Source organism: Mustela nigripes, chromosome 2 (assembly GCF_022355385.1).
Source record: "Mustela nigripes isolate SB6536 chromosome 2, MUSNIG.SB6536, whole genome shotgun sequence".
NCBI classification, from domain to species: Eukaryota; Metazoa; Chordata; class Mammalia; order Carnivora; family Mustelidae; genus Mustela; species Mustela nigripes.
Genome location: NC_081558.1, coordinates 2880445 through 2898284, shown reverse-complemented (window position 1 = coordinate 2898284; position 17840 = coordinate 2880445). Strand labels below are relative to the sequence as shown.

Sequence of the window (17840 nt, the reverse complement as noted above, 5' to 3'; positions counted from 1 at the left end):
AGGGAAGCAGGCTCCCTGCTGAGCAGAGAGCCCGATGCGGGACTCGATCCCAGCACCCCGAGATTATGACCTGAGCCGAAGGCAGCGGCTTAACCCACTGAGCCACCCAGGCGCCCAGGAATGTCACACTTCTAAGGCGTGCTTCCCTCCCACCCCTCCTCCATAACCTGCCATGGCTCCCCACTGCCACACAGGGGAGTTCCCCATACTTCGGGCTGGAAATCAAAGCCCTTCCTGACCCACCTCAGGACACCTCTCCCTCGCGGGCCCTGCTACTCTCACTGGAGCCCCCAGACCACTTCATTTCTGCCAACTCACAGGCTGTTGTCAGTCCCCAAGGCCTTTGCTTACCCCTCCCGCCCGAACTCTCTTCCCTCTGCTTGCACAGCTGAAGAGACAGCTCAGCCTCCTCCAGGAAGCCTTCCCACACTCCCCATGCACAGGCCCCAGCACCTCCACTGGGCTCCCCCAGCTTCACAGCTGCAGGGTCGGTGACCACTTAGGTCCACCCTCCATGAGATGGAGGACTCCTTGAGGGCAGGGCCTCGGTCCACTAGGACCTCCGCATCACCCAGCACAGGGCCAGGCTCAGTGTAGCGGTAGGAAATGTTGATTGGAATGAATAATTTTTTGCCATCGAGCGCCACAGGCTCTCCCTTTCCCCTCCCTGCCCCCTTTAGCTCTCCCTTCTCCTTGGTTTTTTTGTTTTGTTTTGTTTTGTTTTAAAGATTTTATTTAAAATAAAATAAGCCTCAGGTCAGACATTTGACAGAGATCACAGGTAGGCAGAGAGGCAGGCAGAGAAAGAAGGGGAAGCAGGCTCCCCGCTGAGCAGAGAGCCTGATGCAGGGCTCAGTCTCTCTCTGTCTCTGTCTCTAATGTCTCTTATTCCTTACCCCGTCTCCTTGAACCCTAAACTCTCCGTGTCTCCCCCCACCTGCCACCTTCAGGGGCCCCCATGGTGTCTGGACAATGGAGGAGCGGGGCCTGGCCCCCAAATTCGACACCACCTTCGAGAGTGCGCGGCCCACACAGACCCACATGGCGCTGGTGCAGCTGGAGCGCGTGGGCCTCCTCCGCTTCCTGGTCAGCCAGAACGTGGACGGGCTGCACGTGCGCTCCGGCTTCCCCAGGTAACCCCCGGCTTCTGGCCCTGCTCCCTCGGGGCCTCAGTCTCCTGAATGCTGATGCCGGCCCCTCCCATGGGAGGCCGCCGCGGTGATTTAGGCGGCAGGGAGAAGCGCCGGGCGCCCCTTGGAGCTCTGTGAACCAGAGCTGTCATCCGTGTCACTGCCTCCCGGGCTCATCTCGAGAATTGGGGTCCCCTTTCCTGGTCCCAGGGTCCTCTGGGGTGCTTCCAGCCCTGACCACTGTGGTCTGGACCTCTGTCGGCCTGGAGTGTGGCCCTCAGCCACCAGCACCAGGCCTGCTCCCAAATCTCCCTCGGGGGAGGCCGAGAGGAAGCTGGGCGCCGGAGGAAGTGCTCACGGTTGGAAGCTGATAGTTGGGTCTTTCATACCTGTTTTTTTTTACTTTTATAGTGAGTGGGAACACTGTACTAGGGCCAAAAGACTGACCAGGTCTTACCCTTGGGTCCACGGATGAGAGCAGGGGCAGATGTGGACACGAGTCGCCCACCCTTTGTAGGCGAGGGTTGAAGGAAGAGGATTTTTCTCGGCCTCTAAAGGGGAATGAGACCACTGTCCCCTCCCCTTTTGAAATGGGCCTGAGTCCCTTTTGGAGGAGGAAGCACTAATCTGCCAGCACCCACTGCACACAGACAGGAGCGAAATGGATTGCACCCGCCTCTTTACCGGTGCCCACTGCGCACCACAGGCTGTTCTAGACGCAGGTCGTTGTGGGCACAGGACGGAAGGCCCTCCCGGGACTTACGCTCTCGGGACGCAGAAACAGAAGACGAGATCAGTTAGCAAACTGCAAGCTAGGTCAGGCAGCGATCGCTGTCAGGGTCCGAGAGGGGAAAGTGGGACAGGAGATGCAGCCTGTGACAGGCCAGGGGGGCTGTGACACTGGCCTAGGGACATGAGGGAGTGAGAGAGGTGACCGACAGAGCGAGGGGAAGAGCCTTCCAGGCCTGATCATTGCTCCCCCAAATATCCCAAAAGTTAGGCTCTGCTGTCCCATTTCACAGATGGGGCCTGAGGCAGAGAGAGGTTAAGTGACCTGTCCAAGGTCACACAGCAGGGAAGCAACAGAGCCAGGAGTTGATCCCACGTCCCTCTGCCTCTAAACCCTATGCCCCCGGGGCCACTCATCACCTTAGGTTCTTTGCAAACCGGGGATCAGAATTCCTGTCCTTCGGACCTGGTGACATTTGGAGGTTCCAGCACGAGTGTGGAAGGATTTTGTGAGCGGCGTGGGCTGTCCATGTACGGGGTGGGATCAGCCGTAGAGGTTAATGATGTCCAGGCTCGGAGAGGTTGCATGGCGGAGTCCACAGCCAGAGGCCCTGGAAGGAAGGAGTCCATTGATCCTATGGTTGAGGGCCTAGGGAAGGCTTCCTGGAGGAAGAGGGCTCAGTGCTCAGCCTTAAGCCTTAGGAACCAGTACCCCGTGCCACGGCGAAGTGTCTCCCTTCTCCTCCCACAGGGACAAGCTGGCAGAGCTCCACGGAAACATGTTTGTAGAGGAGTGTGTCAAGTGTAAGACGTGAGTGCCACGGAGGGTGGGGGCGGGGCGCAGGGCATGGGCAGCCCCCGGCCGGCCCTGTGTTCATGTTCTGTCACCTCCCAGGTCGGGGCCTCGTGAGCCTCCTCTGGCCTGGCCAGAGACCCAGGCTTGGGTGGGGGCTGGGACACACGTTCCCCCTGGGGAGGTGCGCTCCTCTCCTGCGCCACAGGGACGATGGCCAGAACAATGGCCACAAACCGGGCGGCTCAAAACAGAAACGGGTCACCTCAACCTGGAGCTAGAAGTTCGAAGTCGGCTGTGGCCGGGCCCGGCTCCTGCTGAGCCCTGCGGGGGGTGCTTCTTCCCGCCTGCTTGTGTCTGCTGGAGGTTTCTCACCGTCCTTGGCACTCCTCGGCCTGTCGACCCCTCAGTCTGCCATCTGGCTGGCTTGTAAGGACACTAGTCCTGTTAGACGAGGGCCCAGCCTCCTCCAGTGTGAGCTCATTATGTCTGCGATGATCCTGTTTCCAAATGTGGTCACTCTCTGAGGTATCAGGAGTCGGGATTCCAGCATATCTTTTGGGGGGACACAGTTCAGCCCAAGACAGAGTGTGACAGAGGTGTGTCTGCCCGCTCTGGGCAGACTGAGCCAGAGCCCTTCCTGGAGCCGGGGTGCTGGCTCAGCAGCCGCCCGGCAAGGGCGGGAGGTGCCCATGGCCACAAAAAAAAAAAGTCCCCAAATCTGTTTTGAAAAATTTCAAATCTACAGAAAACTCGTAAGAATCGTATGATGATCCGAACTCTGCCTAGACCAGGGCTCAGCAAACCTTTTCTTGAAAGGGCCAGATGGTAGAACGTTTTCAGCTTTACGGCCCAGAGTGTCTCTGTCAGGATGATGGGCTCTGCCTTCGAGGTGTGAGAGCTGTGTTAGACACCATGGGAAGGAATGTGCGTGGCCGTGCGCCAATAAAACTTTATTCACAAGGACAGGGGGCTGAAGGCCAGATTTGGTCCTCACGTCCGTAGTCTGCTGATCCCCACGTGGATTTGGCAGTCGTTCCTGTTTTGTTAGTCCTTGCTGGGCTGTTGAGGCTAATAGTCCACCGCTCCAGGCCCGAGGGACGCGTGTCTCCCAGGAGCTCTTCTCTTCCTCGGCCGCAGCACGTTCGTTGTAAAGGCCACATAGAAAGCCATGTAGGTCACCCAGCCTCACCCCGGCCCAGCTGCCCAGTGCTCCTGAGCCTTCTGTTTTTGTCCCGGTCCAAGATCCAACCAGGGGTCCTACCTTGCATGTCACTGTCGCATCTCTCGAGTCTCTATCTGGAACCCTTCCCAGTCTATTTCCACGCCACTGGCATTGGGGTGCAGCTAGGCCGGCTGTGTTGTGGAAGCCCCCCACTTCCCTGGGAGAGCAGCTCAGGCCGCAGGGGAGCAGGGGGTGGGCTGACCCGGCCCCACAGGCCCCCCCTTCCTCCCCCAACACAGGCAGTACGTCCGGGACACTGTCGTGGGCAGCATGGGCCTCAAGGCTACAGGCCGGCTCTGCACTGTGGCCAAGGCGAGGGGGCTGCGGGCCTGCAGGTGAGTGACCTCCCCCGCCCCACCCGGACTCCAGGGGAGGGTGTGCGCCTCCGCGCTGATGCCCCCAACCTCCTCCGCAGGGGGGAGCTGCGAGATACCATCCTGGACTGGGAGGACGCCCTGCCTGACCGGGACCTCACTCGCGCTGACGAGGCCAGCAGGTCTGACCCTCAGGAGAGCCCGGATTGGGCGGATGGGGACACAGGGAGAAGCCCAGCCAGCCCTGGCCCCGGGGGCAGTCAGGGGAGGCTTCCTGAAAGAAGCGGTTGCTAGTGCTCTGGGCCTCACTGTCCTCCTGAGTACAGCAGCTGCTCGCACGCGCCGCACCGTGCTCGTGTTGCGGGCAGGGAAACTGAGGCATCTGGAGGTGGGGTCCTGCCCAAAGCTGCCCGGCTGGGAAGTGGCTGTGCCAGGGTAGAACCCGAGTCCCAAGGCTCGACGGTCCTGCGCACGTCAACAGCCCTGCTTCTGCCAATGGGGGGTTGGGGGAGAGGGGGCCCAGGCAGAAGCGGAGCTGCGGTGGTGGCACTCAGGGCAGCTGGGAAGCCGGCCCAGGCTGCGGGTGGCCCTTGAGAACAGAGGCAGCCTGAAGGGAGCTGCCCCTACCCCCTGGGCTGGGCGTGTAGCAGGGGCACAGGGCCTGTGGGGAGACCATGGGGCTTGAGCCAGGAGGGGCGGGAGGGCTGTAGAGACCCCCGTGCCCGGCTAGGAGGGGCTCCGTCCGACTCTGCCTGCCCGCCCCAGGAACGCAGACCTGTCCATCACGCTGGGCACCTCGCTGCAAATCCGGCCCAGCGGGAACCTGCCCCTTGCCACCAAGCGCCGAGGAGGCCGACTGGTCATTGTCAACCTTCAGCCCACGAAGCACGTGCGTTCTGAGCCCCCCCTGACATGCTCCCTGCCCCAGCCTCCCTCCTCTCCCAACCTTGGCCTCAGCCTGACCTGCCTTTGCCCCCCACAGGACCGCCACGCTGACCTGCGTATCCATGGCTACGTGGACGAGGTCATGACCAGGCTCATGAAGCACCTGGGCCTGGAGATCCCTGCCTGGGACGGCCCCCACGTGCTGGAGAGGGCGCTGCCCCCCCTGCCCCGCCCTCCCGCCCCCAAGCTGGAGCCCAAGGAGGAGGCCCCCACCCAGCTCGATGGCCCAGCACCTGCCGGCCCCAAGCCCGAGCCCTCCACGGAGTCCTGCGCCCAGCACAATGGCTCTGGGCCTGCCAGCCCCAAGAGGGAACGGTTGGACAGTCCTGTGCCGCACAGGCCCCCCAAAAGGGTGAAGGCCGAGGTGGCCCCCAGCTGACTAGGGGGCCTGGGGAGGGTGGGGCTTTTTGTAGAAACCGTGGATTCATCTTTTCTTACTGGTCTCACTTTGTCACTCTTACCTGCCCATGGGGGTGGGGGGGCGACCTCAGGGTGCTGATTGCTGGGATCCAGACCCCAGGCCAGGCTCACCCCCCACTGCCTCTCTCTCTAGCTCTGGGGGCCTCTGGGGTGGGCTTGAGGAGGAGCATTTCGCCCTGGACACGACCTTGGATCTGATACCTGAGGCACTTGCTCTTCTAGACCCAGGCCCAGCCCCTGACTCAGGATGTGCTGGGGAGGTGTGGCCGGGCCGAGTTAACTCTCTCTGGCCCTGGGCCCTCACTCCCGATCCCCTGCCTCCCCAAAATCGCCTTCACCATCCCTCCAGGAGGTAAGGGTGGGCCGAGCCACCATTCAGGAGCCAGATTTCATGGTGGCGTGGACAGTAGGGGTTTGCCTTGTCTTGGGGGCTGGAGGGAGAAAGGTGTGTGCCCCCAGCTGCCTCCGGCTTCCAGAGAAGTCTTCAATGCAATAAACAGCAATTCTTGCGTCTGAGTCTGTGTGTTTGACGTTCATGACCTTGTACCAGGTCCTAGTCCTGGAGAGTAGGGGGCGGGGGGGGGGCGGGGCAGGACCACGTGGTCCCCTTGCCCCTGTGGAGCCGGCCTGGGCCAGCCCCAGCCTGGCTGGCATTCCTAGAGCCCTCAGTGTGTGATCATGGGCCCGCGTGCATGGTTCCTAAATATTTGCCCTCCACTGCCTGGCTGTGAGCCCCTGGAGGCTAGAGGCTGTGGCTTTGCAGGTCTGGTTCACAGCCCCTGGCACCTGCTCAGAGCAGGTGGGGAGTCACCACGCATGAGCGTCAGACACAGCCGGCTTCCAGCCAGCATCCTTCACTTCCCATGCCTCAGTCTCCCCATCTGGAAAATGAGCAGGGTGGGCTGTGGAGGCCCCCAAGAGGGCAGGTCCCCAGACCTTCCCTCGACACCCTGAAGGGCCCCCAGACAGCTCATTCAAGGCATGACAAGCACGGGCCTCGCGACCGCTCTCCAAGGTGCTGAAGGCACTTCCAGGGCCTGGCATGTGGCCTTTCCAGCCTGGGGGTGGGGCTGCACCTCCCCTCGCATCATGGGCTGGCCCAGCCCCTCCTTCCAGGAGTTGGGGAGCCCAAGACTCTGCTTCGGCTCCCACCCAACGCCTCTTTGTGCCAGCCATGTTCTGTCAAAATACTTTATTAAGGATCTCTGCAAGCTTAGAAAAGTGAGGTGGCTTGGGGCCTGGGTCCCCACAGACTCAGCCGGTTTCTCTTCCCTGTGTGCAGGGGGCAGGGAGGAGGCCGGGAGCAGGGGAGCTGTTGGGTCATGATGTCTGTGTGTCTGTCTATCTGTCTGGGTCTGTGGGTCACTCTGCATGTGTCTGCAGGTTCCTTTGCCTGGGTCTGTGGCTTTCTCAGGCTTTGTGACCCTGTGAGCGTCCTGTGTCTGGGCGTGTTCTGTGTGTTTCGGGGTCCCGGAGATTGTGCATTTCCATCCTGGATCTTCTGCCAGGTCTCCCCTCTCACCCCCATGCCCGTCGTGACTGTCCACAGAAGGTCCCCTAAGCCCAGGGGCCTGAGGGCACATAGAGATGGTGCTCACAGCTCCTCCCCCGCTGCCTCCAATCCCACCCGCCCAGAGCTGAGCGCTGGCTCAGGCGCAGTCCAGCCCAGCAGGGTGGCCCCTTTCAGCTTCTCCATCGAGTTGTCCGGGACCAGTGTCAAGTTGTCCCGGGGGAGGGTCGAGTTGTCCGGGATCAGAGTCGAGTTGTCCAGACCCTTCGTCAAGTTGCCCAGAGCCGACATGCCCCGAGATTTCCAGTCCGCCATGGGCCTGCCTGGAGACCCTTCCTGGGATGTGCCATCCTTGGACCGCGGTCCTGGGGCCTCGGAGCCTGGTGTGACGTCGGGGGCCACGCGGGAGGCAGCGTCGTTGTGCAAAGTTCTGGAGAAAACTGAGCGAGGGTTGGGAGGATCATGAGGGACAGGATGGGAGACTGGCATCCCTCTCGTCCCTAACCCCAGCCTCAGAGGGTGGAAATGAGGGGGTCCGCTCCCCCACCCCCCAGAAGCCCAGTATAGGGGCTTGGGGAAACAAAGGGACTGTACCCATGGCGCACCCCAGAGGGGCTTTGAAGGCTGAGCATCTCAAACCCACCTACCTCGAACAGGTGCGTAGTCTCCGGTGTTCTCGGCTTTGTTGGCGACGAAAGGGCTAATGGAGGGCAGGACGATGAGGGCAAAGGAGAACAGCAGGACCTGGCGGAGAGGGGGGAGGTCACCCCATCCCTCCCCCCACCCCGTGAGCAAAGAAACCAAGGCCCAGACGATGGGGTCGTGCTTGAACTGGGGCTCAGGCTATGGTCAGCTCCCTGCACAGTCCCCTTGGCCAAGGCCACGGACCCCCTTTATCCTCGGGACCAGGACTTACCGCTAGGCAGGTGCCGGTCTGGGCCGACTTGCTGGTGGACTGGACGACAATGGCCTGGAGTTTCTTCAGCTGCTCCAAGAGGGACCTTAGTGGGAATGCGCAGGCCTTGGCTCAGCCCCAGGCCGTTGTGATCTGACTCCCATCTGTTTCTGGGGTCTCCCAGCCTGGCTGATGTCTGAACCCCACTCATCTCTCATGGCCCCATTGGTCTTAGAGTCCCGGACTCTCCATCTTCGCTTCAGTAAATCTCCCTGAACATCCCCGCCCTGCATCCACTCACTTCTCGGCTCCCTGATCCAGGCCGCCATCATCTCTCACCAAAACTCCAGCTCCAGCCTCTATTCTGGCCCCCCTAAGGCCCCTCCTGCCCTCCTAGGGTTCATGCTCCCAGCAGTAGCCAGATGGAACTTTTCAAATGTAAGTGGGCTTCTCTCCACCCTCCCAGGGCTCCCCCCACCCTGGGTAAAAGCCCAAGTCCTCCCCATGGTCCCCAAGGCTTGGCACGACCTGCCCTGTCCCCTCCCCTGTTTCTCTCTCCCTTGCCCACTCTGCTCCAACCACATGGGCCCACATATTGTTTCTCCAACACACCAGACCTAGTCCTGCCCCAGGACCTTTGCACATGCTGGTTCCCTCTGTGCCAAGGACACAATTCCCACATGTCTTCTCGGAACTGGTTCTTTCTCATCCATCAGGTTTCCTCTCAAAAGTCACCTTATCTGACCTCCCTGCCCAGAGCAGCCCCACTCGCTCTCCAGTGCCTTCGCCCTGCTTCACTCTCCCCCTCAGTGACAATCACTATTTGAAAATAATCTTTCACATATTTTCACTTGTCTTAGTATGTCTCCCACTAGACCATGAGTTCTGTAAGTCGGGAGATGGTCTGTCTGTTTAATCGCGTGGTTCCAGTGCCCAGAAGAATGTCTGGCACAGACAAGATACTAAATAAGTGTTAAGTAGATGACTGTCCCTCTTAGAACACGTGCAGTCCTCCAGGACACTGTGTTTCTAGCCTCTGGCCATCTGTGGGCCATTTCTTCCTCCGGAAACACCCGTCCCCAAGTCCAGGTGCCCAACTCTATGCAGCCTGCCCCCTTCTAGGTGGAGCCCATAACCCCTGCTCTGCTTTGCCATCACAAGTTTGTCCCCCACACGGTTCTTCTCTCCTGCGAGGGACTCTGGGGGCCAGCTCCCCCCGTCCTCTGCCACAGCAGGACCAAGACTCACAGGTTCTGCTTCTCAAGATGCAAGACCTTCCTCTGCAGCTCCTGGTTCTGGGCTGTGCAAGCTGACATCCTGCAGGAACAATGTCACAGTGACATTCAGAATATGCCTGTCATCAACTGGCCCAGCTGACCTCTCCCTGAGAGGCCCCACTTCACAGGCAGGGGATCTGAGGCCAGAGATGGGACATCACTCATCCAAAGTCACCTGGCAAATCTGTGGATGGGTCAGGATTTGAACCCAGCTCTGCCTCGATCCTATATCCCACGTCTGCATTGGTGTGGGGGTTTCCCTCCAGCCTGTGCCCCCAGGACTGGGCATGGAATGCCAAACTTGGACAGCGATGCTTCCCGAAGACCAAGGAGTAGGATGACTGGGAGTCCACGGAGGACCAAGTTACCATCCTCACCCTCCCCGTGAGCTCAAGTCACTCTACTCTCTGACCTCAGTCCCCTCACCTGTAGAATGGGGCAACGGTTACCTATTTCACAGAGTGTCTGGGGGAACATGAAACACAGTTGATGAGGGGTTTCGCGGATGGCATCTGAGGAGCATCACGATGGTGATCTGTCCGTCTAGGGACCCCAGATCCAGGCTGGAGCCCCACCCTTCCCACCAGCATCCATCTGCGAGCATGGTCTTGGCTCAGACCACTCAGATGGGGTAGTCTGGTCTTGGCATTGGATCCAGGGAAAGGAATAAGCACCGCCCCCCCAACCCCGCCGAAAAGCCCTCCTTCTAAATAACTCATGGGGTAGAAAAGAATCCATGATGTCGATTAAGGAAGACCCAAGGACCCAATGGTAATGTCAATGGAGGAAACCAGAAGCAAATCATGAGCAAGGGGCAGCTGACGCAGGGCGGCGAGGGACAGACCTTTCCCAGCCTTCCTCCAGCTCAACAAGCTGGAGGCACACGTGTTGACAATTAGCAAAAGGACAACAGAACAAAATAAAGCACCAAGGAAGAACATACTCAAACCAAGGGCAACAAGACTGTCAAATCACTGAACGCTACCGCTGAAACGAATCATACACTGTATGTTAATGAACTGAATGTAGGTACATTAAAAATAATAATAAAGCTAAGAGCAGAAATGGGAGAGCTAGAACACAGAAGTACAGGTGGACGGGAGGAGGGCCAGAAAGCCATTCTCCGGCGAGAATAAGTGAATAAACAAGTTTCTGGCAAGGTGAGTCAAGAAGATGAAGGAAAAGAGAAAGCCCAAATGAACAGCACATGATTAAAATGGGTACGACCAAAGAAAAGGCGGGGGGGACGCCTGGGTGGCTCAGTGGGTTAAAGCCTCTGCCTTGGGCTCAGGTCATGATCCCAGGGTCCTGGGATCGAGCCCCGCATCGGGCTCTCTGCTCAGCAGGGAGCCTGCTTCCTCCTCTCTCTCTCTCTGCCTGCTTCTCTGCCTGCTTGTGATCTCTGTCAAATAAATAAATAAAAATAAAATAAAATGGGTACAACCGCCTACAGCACAGAGTTCAGCAAACTAAGAAGAGACCACTGTGAACCAGTTCATGGCAGTCCATTGTCACGGCGGTCCATTGTCACGGACCACTTCCCGGAAGTGGAGGACAGCTCAAAGCCGACTTGGGAAGACACAGAACACCCAGATGGACCCGTAACACCCCATCGAGTCAGGCCCAGGTCCAGAAGTGAGCGAGCGAGCTCGTTACGCTTCTGTTAGAGAAGAGGAGGCTGTCCCCTTCCGTCAGTTAAGAGAGAGGTGACTGGATGACACTGGGTGACAGTTTTTCCGTTGAGGAAGTTCTGCCAAGAATGGCGTCCCCTCTGTCCTTCCCATCACACACTCAAGGAAGCCGTGACAGCTGAGGACCAGGGATGTTCAGACCAGGGGAGGAAGCACCCCGTCTTCAGGCAGAGTCAGAACAAGATGGGTCCTACAGTCTCCTTTCTTTGCGTTACGTCTTCTGGGGGATAAAGGGACCCCGAGGCCAAGCTCCTGCCATCTCCGGGCATCTTTCCACCCTTGCAATTCACGTGAAAAATAATCTCTCCCCGAGAGCGGAAAAAACCTCTCATTTTGTCAGCCCCCCCCCCCCAACTGTGACCTTAGTCACTGCTGCATCCCTCTTCCTGGCCTCTGTTCCCGTCCCCCACCCCACGTGTGGCATCCCAGTCCCCCCAGTCTTACCGAGTTTCCAGGCCGTCTATATATTCCTTTTTCTTTTTCCGGCTCTCCTGGGCTGACTGTTTGTTCCGGATTTTCCGCCGGATTTTTTTCAGCACTCGCTCCTCGTACTGCGCAGTGACAAGGGAAGGAGGGTCCGCTCTGTTGTCTGGACCCCTGCTCTCTTTCCATAGGAGCCCCCCACCCCCAGACCCAGGGATCTGGGGGGAGAGTCCAGGAGACCCCTCTAAATTCATGCAGAGTCTGCAGGGGGGCTCCTGGGTCCTGATGGTTTTCCGGGATCCCAGTCCCAGTTAGGAACCTGCGCCCAGACTTTGCGCACCGGGGCGATGGCGCCACCTTCCGGCCGCGCCGGGGAACAGCGCTTTCCTGGGGCCGGCAGGTGGGTCCCGAGACCGACGGTCTTGGCAGTGGGCATGGCAAACCCAGGTGGTGAGTGAAATCGGCTTGGGGGGTCGAGGGGGGGTGGCTGCGGCGAGCTATTGCCTGTGGCGGTGTGGGGGGGGGGGCCACGGTCACGGAATTCTTGCGTGAAAACTCCCGGCCAGAGAAATTCAAACATTCCTACAACGCAGCACAGCCCAGTGGGAGCCTGTCTGCAGGAACAGCTGGCCTGCGGGTCACCCCCTTTGTGAGCTCCGGCTTGCAAGGGGCTGTATGATACAGCGTGAAAGGCCCAGGAAGGTTCCCAGTGCCCAAATCCGCCTCTGCCTGGAAGCCCGCCCTCGGTTCCCGGGTGTTCCGACCCGCCCACCCAGCTGGCCTTTAGGATGCATTTCCCAGCTCCAGCCACAGCCCAGTCCTGACATTCTCGCGCAGGAGGCGCACCGGTGAGAGCCAGGCGCAGGTAGCGGCAGGAAAGGGGGCGGGGCCCGGAGCCCGGGCTCACCTTGGTGAGGGGCAGCTGGGTGGGCAGGGTGAGGCCTTCTTTGGCCAGAAGCTTCTTCTCGTCCTCTGTCAGCACCAGCTCCTGGCAGTGCTCAGCCCCGGGGCGCAGCAGGTGGGGGCCTGCCACGTGCTGCTGCTGCTGTGGGGGAAGCGGGGACAAGGCGCTGGGGGCGGGAAACCGACAGCCTCCAGGAGACGGAGGAGGGACCAGATTTGAGAAACTGTCCATCGGTCTGCGGCCGGGTCCGGGCGGGCACTGGGGCTCGAGAGCCGGCACCAGCCCCCTGAGCCGGGAACTGATCCCACAGATACCCTCACCGCAGACGCACAGACTTTTCATCTGTTTAACAAACAGTCATGTGACAACCATGTATTAAGCACCTACTGGGCGCCGGGCACTGTTCTGGGTTCTGAAAATTCACAGTAACAGCAAAGGGCTGGACCCAAGGGGGAGAGCTGACAAAGAGGGGACAGATTAAATAAGGTATGATCCAGGTGATCATGGAGGGGGGGGTGTGGAAAAGGACAGGGGCTTCCCCATATCAAGACCTAAAGCAATCACCAGGGTAAACTCTCAAGTTAAAACAAGAAAGGGGCAAAACCAGTGTAAGTGTGGGATGGTACTTATGTCAAGCTTAGAAGGAGGAGGGGGTGAGGAGGAGGAGGAGGAATCCCTTCGAAAGGAATCCTTGGAATCTTTTGAAAGGGAGGTGAGGTGACCCCCCCCCCCCCCCCCCCCACGCCTGTTTGTGCCTTTGGAACTCCTGCTGAATGATTGCATTTGCCTATTCATAAAAAGTGTTTAACTAAATTTAAATTATGAAAGATAAACATCAGAAAGGAAAGAACGTTGTCATCCGAGCGGCCAAGTCTTAGAAATGTCACCCGGTGGAACGGCAGACCCCAGAATAAAGGTACAGATTGGGGCAGTCTGTCCATCCTGAGGGACAGTCCCCACTACCCATAATTCCAGGCCATTGATCACTGGTTCCTCATCTGTGAAATGGGGGCACTAATTGGGTCATCAGATCTGGTTTCGGGGTACTCAAAGCCCTCGGAAAGACAGATGGTCCTGGGTCTGTGAGCAGGAATTCAGTAGGTCAGCCAGGGATCGAGCCAGCGGCTGCTGTGTGACTTAAGGCAAATTGCTGACCCTCTCTGTGCTATTTCCTCAAGAGTAAATTAATGTAACAAGAGCCCCAATCTTTAGCATTTCTGTGAATTAAAAGTTGATACATTGAAAGCATTTAGAAGAATGTCTGGCCTGTAGCGGATACTTGGTTTTAGCCTTTTTTTTTTTTTTAATTTTATTTATTCCTTTGACAGAGACAGATCAGAAGTAGGCAGAGAGGAAGGCAGAGAGAGGAGGAGGCAGGCTCCCTGCTGAGCAGAGAGCCCAAAGCGGGACTCGATCCCAGGACCCTGAGATCATGACCTGAGCTGAAGGCAGAGGCTTTAACCCACTGAGCCACCCAGGCGCCCCTGGTTTTAGCCTTTTTTAAAAAAAATTATTATCACTACGGGAAAGTGCCCTACCCTGTGTGTGACCCAGTTTCCCAATCTCTGAAATGGAGGTCCTGGGACCCCATGAAGCCCTCTGAGCCCCGATGTTCTGGCGGGGGGTGGGGGTGGGGACTGCTCACCAGGTCGGCGGCCCCGCTGCCGGAGAGCAGGAGATCTTTCACTGTGAGGTTGCAGCACGGAGGCTGGTCGGCCGGCTCAACCTGCTCCTCAGAGCAGAGGTCCGGGCTCCACATTTCTGACGAGGGCAGATGGGGACAAACCCAGGGAAAAGTCAGGTGGGGGCCTCTGAGTGCCCAGCTTCCACCTGCTGCCTCCAGAAAGGCTTCCAGGATTGACCACAATGTGCTAGGGATTGGGGGCACAAACCCAAGGCCTGGGCTGAAGGAGAGAACCCCAGCTGGAGCCTCCGTCTTCTCACTGAGGGAACTGGGAGCCTGACTCCCCGGGACACCGCTGAGGGACCCACTGCCAGCCCAGGAGGGAGCGGTTGTTGTCCAGGACTATAGACTAGGTCTCCAGCCAGAGCGCCTTATCTCCCCCTGGGGACAGGGACCAGGTCTAATTCACTTCAGATGCCCTTCCACCTGGCACCTATAGGCAGGCTGCTCCCCAGAACGCAGACTTCTGGGTTACACAGCTCTTGGTTCGTATCCTGGCTGGGCAGATCTGTGTGACCTTGACTGAATGACTCAACCTCTCTGAGTCTCAGTTTTGTAAGTTCCCCAGTGAATCTATTAAGCACTCCTGCCTCCTTGCAAGACTCAAGGGACAAAGGACACCCTGCTGGGGGTTAGGGAGGGTGTCTTCTGCATAAGGCTAGTTTTCCCCAGATCCAGGAGGAGCATCTGGAGGCCTAGGGTCCTGTGACCTCACACGCTTTCATTGAGCATCTCCAAGATCCAGGCATGGGAGGTTCAAAGATGAGGCTGACAAGGTGGCGTCTGGGGCGGGAGCCAGTCTGCCAGGGTTACAGCCCAGCTCGGTGGCTCTGACTCATTCCTAAACCTCACCCGGAATGCCATGTCACCACCTGGGGAATGGGCCCAGGACAGCATCTCTTTCAAAGGGTGGGTATGTGTCAGCCCAGTGCCCAGAACCAGGCAAGGGTGGTGAATGAAGACGCGGAACCTACCCAGGTCTATGGCCACAGAGGCCTCCAGCACATGGGCCATTGGCCCAGGGGGACTGGCAAGGCCGGGGGCTCCAGGATGGTAGGAGGGGCAGAGCCCCTTGGCTGACTCGGCCGCATGGCAGCTGGTGGGGGAGGTGACTGCCCCGCTGCGTGGAGGGGTGTCCGGGGGGTCAGAAGGCAAGTCTTCAGAGATGCCACTGTCACTGGCTGCAGGGGACCAGATCGGGGAGCTGGGCACCGAGTCTCCGGAACCCAGGATGGAGTTTAGGAAGTCGTCAGAGTCTGGGCCTGGCAGGACCTGCTGGGACAGAGACGGAGGGGGGAGTTAAAAGCGCTGTGCTTTGTTCTGGATCGCTCTGTGACTCCGAGCAAGCCGCAGATCCTCTCTGGGCCTCCCTTGTCCTTTCTGCAAGACAGAACGGGCTAATGCTCCTTCCTCCCGGGGTTGGTGAGCCTGAACACGATCATGCAGCCTGGGTACCCACCAAGACACAAGCCCCGAGTTTGAGCTTGAACCCAACCCCAAACTGCTGTGTGACCCTGGACAAGTAACTGTCCCTCTCTGGGCCTCAGTTTCCTCACCTCTAGGAAGAAGCTAATGTCACCTACTCCCTAGAGTAGCTGAGAGGTTCAACACAACGATGAGCTTTGTTAAAACTGAGCTCTGAGGGACGCCTGGGTGGCTCAGGTGGTTAAGCAGCTGCCTTTGGCTCAGGTCATGATCCCAGCGTCCTGGGATCGAGTCCCACATGGGGCTCCTCGCTCGGCAGGGAGCATGCTTCTCCCTCTGCCTCTGCTTGCCATTCTGTCTGCCTGTGCTCGCTCTCTCTCCCTCTCTCTCTCTGATAAATAAATAAAATCTTAAAAAAAAACAAAAACAAAAACTGAGCTCCGAGCCCTAAATGCTTCCCCGAGTTAGTGGAGCTCCGGCTCTGAGGCCCGGTGTGTCCTCACCTGGTCCTCGACGTGGTCCCAGTCCTCACCCAGCTCCACGTGTCTCAGGATGCCATCCTGCTGATCAAACAGGAGATCCAGGAGCTCCAGGCTGCCAATAGGGTCCAAGGGGCAGCTGGAGGAAGCCATCTGGGGCGAGGAGGGGACAGGCGTGAGGAACCCACGGCTCCCCCTCCTCCCACCCCCCATCAGCACGCCGCCGCCAGGTCCCTGCGGCTCCAACCGAAGCCCCCACTCGACCCCCAGGCCGGCCCACCCTGCCCCTGGCGCTCCCATCTCCAGGCGGGCTGTGCCGCTCCCACAGGCCCTCCCAGGGCCGGCAAGCGGATTTCTTTCAAAGCTCTAGACAGGGGCATGCGTGCGGGGGAACCGCCTGGTCAGCTCCTATGAAGCTGATGGAACCAGCGCCCTCTTCCCTCCCGTCCTGCCCAAGTGCCCCCTTCCTCGAGGAAAGACAAGAAGAGCTCCGGGATGGAGGCATGAGTTTGGCCATTCCGTGCTCTCTCTGGGCCTCAGTTTTCCCATCTGTCTAATGGGGGGTGGGGTGGGAGGCTCCTTCCAACTCTGGGATCTTGGGAGGGTTTCCTGGCCTCCACCCCTCCCTCCCCCAGCGCCCCCCCGCCCCGACCCTCCCTCCCCCAGAGTCCCCACACCCCACGCCTCCACAGGGCTCACCTTTCCAGGTACTAAATCCCCATTCATGAGGCCAGCCAGCCCGGCCTCCTGCTGCTTTCTGAGTGTGTTCGGAGCTGGAGCCTCACCCCACCACCAGGACCAGGACGGCCGACTCTGCTCGCTCCTCTCTGTAGCTCTGTAACCACCCCCCAAAGATGCTGGAATTGTATCGGGAGCTCCTAGCCCATCCCTGGGTGCTGATTGGGGAATCCGCGAGATGGACAGGGCGAAGGGCCACTGACACCAGGCCAGGCTGGGGGAAGGAGGGAAGACCGTTATCTTGATGTTTTGTGCTTTTCTAGCCGGCAAGAGGCAAAGGCCAAAGTCTGGGGTGCCTCAGCTCTGCCATGACCTCTCCCCTACTTTCAGGGACTGTTTCTCCTCTGAGTCCCAGGATGTAGGTCTCCAGGAGAGTCCAGAGCCCCTGGCAGTGTCTTGTCCACCCACAGGATGGAACAAAACCAAGAAAAGGACATCCTAGGCCTTTGCTGGAGCCGCCCCTCTGCCAGAAGCTCCCTTCCCTCCGGAGCCAGCAACCTCCCAGCCATGCTCCAAGTCCTCCCCAGCCAAAGCTAAGCAGCAATCAGTTCCTTCTAGAATCTTCTATGGTTCATTTGTTCACCGGATATTGATTGAGCCGGACTCGGTCCCACCTCAGGGCCTTTGCACTCGCTGTTCTGCCTGCGGGAAGCTGCCCTCCCTCCCACCTCTGACTCGGTCACTGTCTTCATACATGCAGCCCAGCTGGCTGAGAGGCCATGTGTGACCGTCCCCCCGCCCCCCGCCAGAGGAGGCCGGCCCCATAGCCCTCTGTGACACGGCTGCTTTCAAGAACCCCTCACTGTCTGACAGTGTCTTGTTCCTCAACCTTTTTTTTTGTTTGTTTTTTGTCTTCCCTCCTCCCCACTCCCAGGGCCTTATGGGCTAGAATGGAGTTTGCTTTCTTCTCTGCCGGGTCGTCATTATCCAGAAAGTGTCTGCGCACAGCCAAGGGGCTCAGTCAACCCTTACTCAGACACACGTCCTCTGTGACCACCCCCGTTTCAGGCCCTAGGGATAGGGATAGAGCCCTGAACCAATTATGTCATAAATACATAAATAAATCAGGAAACTGACAAATGACTAAGTTCTACCAAGACACTGTGTGTTACCACGGCGAAAGGCCACCAAAGGCTGGTCCTTGAAGAAGGTGACCTTTTTTTTTTTTTTTTTTAAAGTAAGCTCTCTACCCAAGGTGGGACTTGAACTCACAACCCCAAGATCAAGAACGATGTGCTTTACCCACTTCAGGAGCCCG

The 17840-nt window shown here is 58.7% G+C and overlaps 2 protein-coding genes across 8 annotated transcripts in view; one reads left to right on the top strand and one right to left on the bottom strand.

The window, feature by feature from the left end:
• The window catches only part of SIRT6 (sirtuin 6), a 9831-nt gene extending 3759 nt beyond the window's left edge, over positions 1–6072 (top strand). For 2 of the 4 annotated variants that reach the window (XM_059388668.1, XM_059388669.1), the window contains exons 3-8: positions 951–1133; positions 2611–2670; positions 4117–4212; positions 4293–4373; positions 4957–5080; positions 5174–6072. In XM_059388668.1, the coding sequence (XP_059244651.1) occupies positions 951–1133; positions 2611–2670; positions 4117–4212; positions 4293–4373; positions 4957–5080; positions 5174–5515 (886 nt within the window). In that variant the 3' untranslated portion in view covers positions 5516–6072. The remainder of the gene's footprint in view (positions 1–950; positions 1134–2610; positions 2671–4116; positions 4213–4292; positions 4374–4956; positions 5081–5173) is intronic. The other 2 variants (XM_059388672.1, XM_059388670.1) reach the window with 2 other exon arrangements.
• A 661-nt stretch (positions 6073–6733) lies between these two features.
• CREB3L3 (cAMP responsive element binding protein 3 like 3) lies at positions 6734–16677 on the bottom strand. Of its 4 annotated transcripts, none has more exons than XM_059387676.1 (10): positions 16544–16677; positions 15869–15997; positions 14915–15215; positions 13902–14017; positions 12260–12397; positions 11374–11480; positions 9210–9278; positions 7983–8067; positions 7714–7810; positions 6734–7506 (listed from the first exon to the last, which is right to left on the bottom strand). In XM_059387676.1, exons 1-10 carry the CDS (start codon positions 16568–16570, stop codon positions 7151–7153), a joined length of 1425 nt encoding a protein of 474 aa, XP_059243659.1. In that variant the 5' UTR covers positions 16571–16677; the 3' UTR covers positions 6734–7150. The 4 variants fall into 4 exon arrangements, with proteins under 4 accessions (XP_059243659.1, XP_059243663.1, XP_059243661.1 ...); XM_059387680.1 differs by having other exon boundaries at positions 7714–7766; XM_059387678.1 differs by having other exon boundaries at positions 12260–12394.
• Positions 16678–17840: the final 1163 nt, after the last annotated feature.

Coding starts and splice junctions, on each gene's coding strand:
- CREB3L3 (XM_059387676.1), bottom strand. CDS start 16,570: ATGAATGGGGATTTAGTACCTGGAAAG. Junction 14,018..14,914: donor CTCTGTGGCCATAGACCTGG/GTAGGTTCCGCG, acceptor TGCCCTCGTCAG/AAATGTGGAGCCCGGACCTC. Junction 7,811..7,982: donor AGACCGGCACCTGCCTAGCG/GTAAGTCCTGGT, acceptor CCTCTCCGCCAG/GTCCTGCTGTTCTCCTTTGC.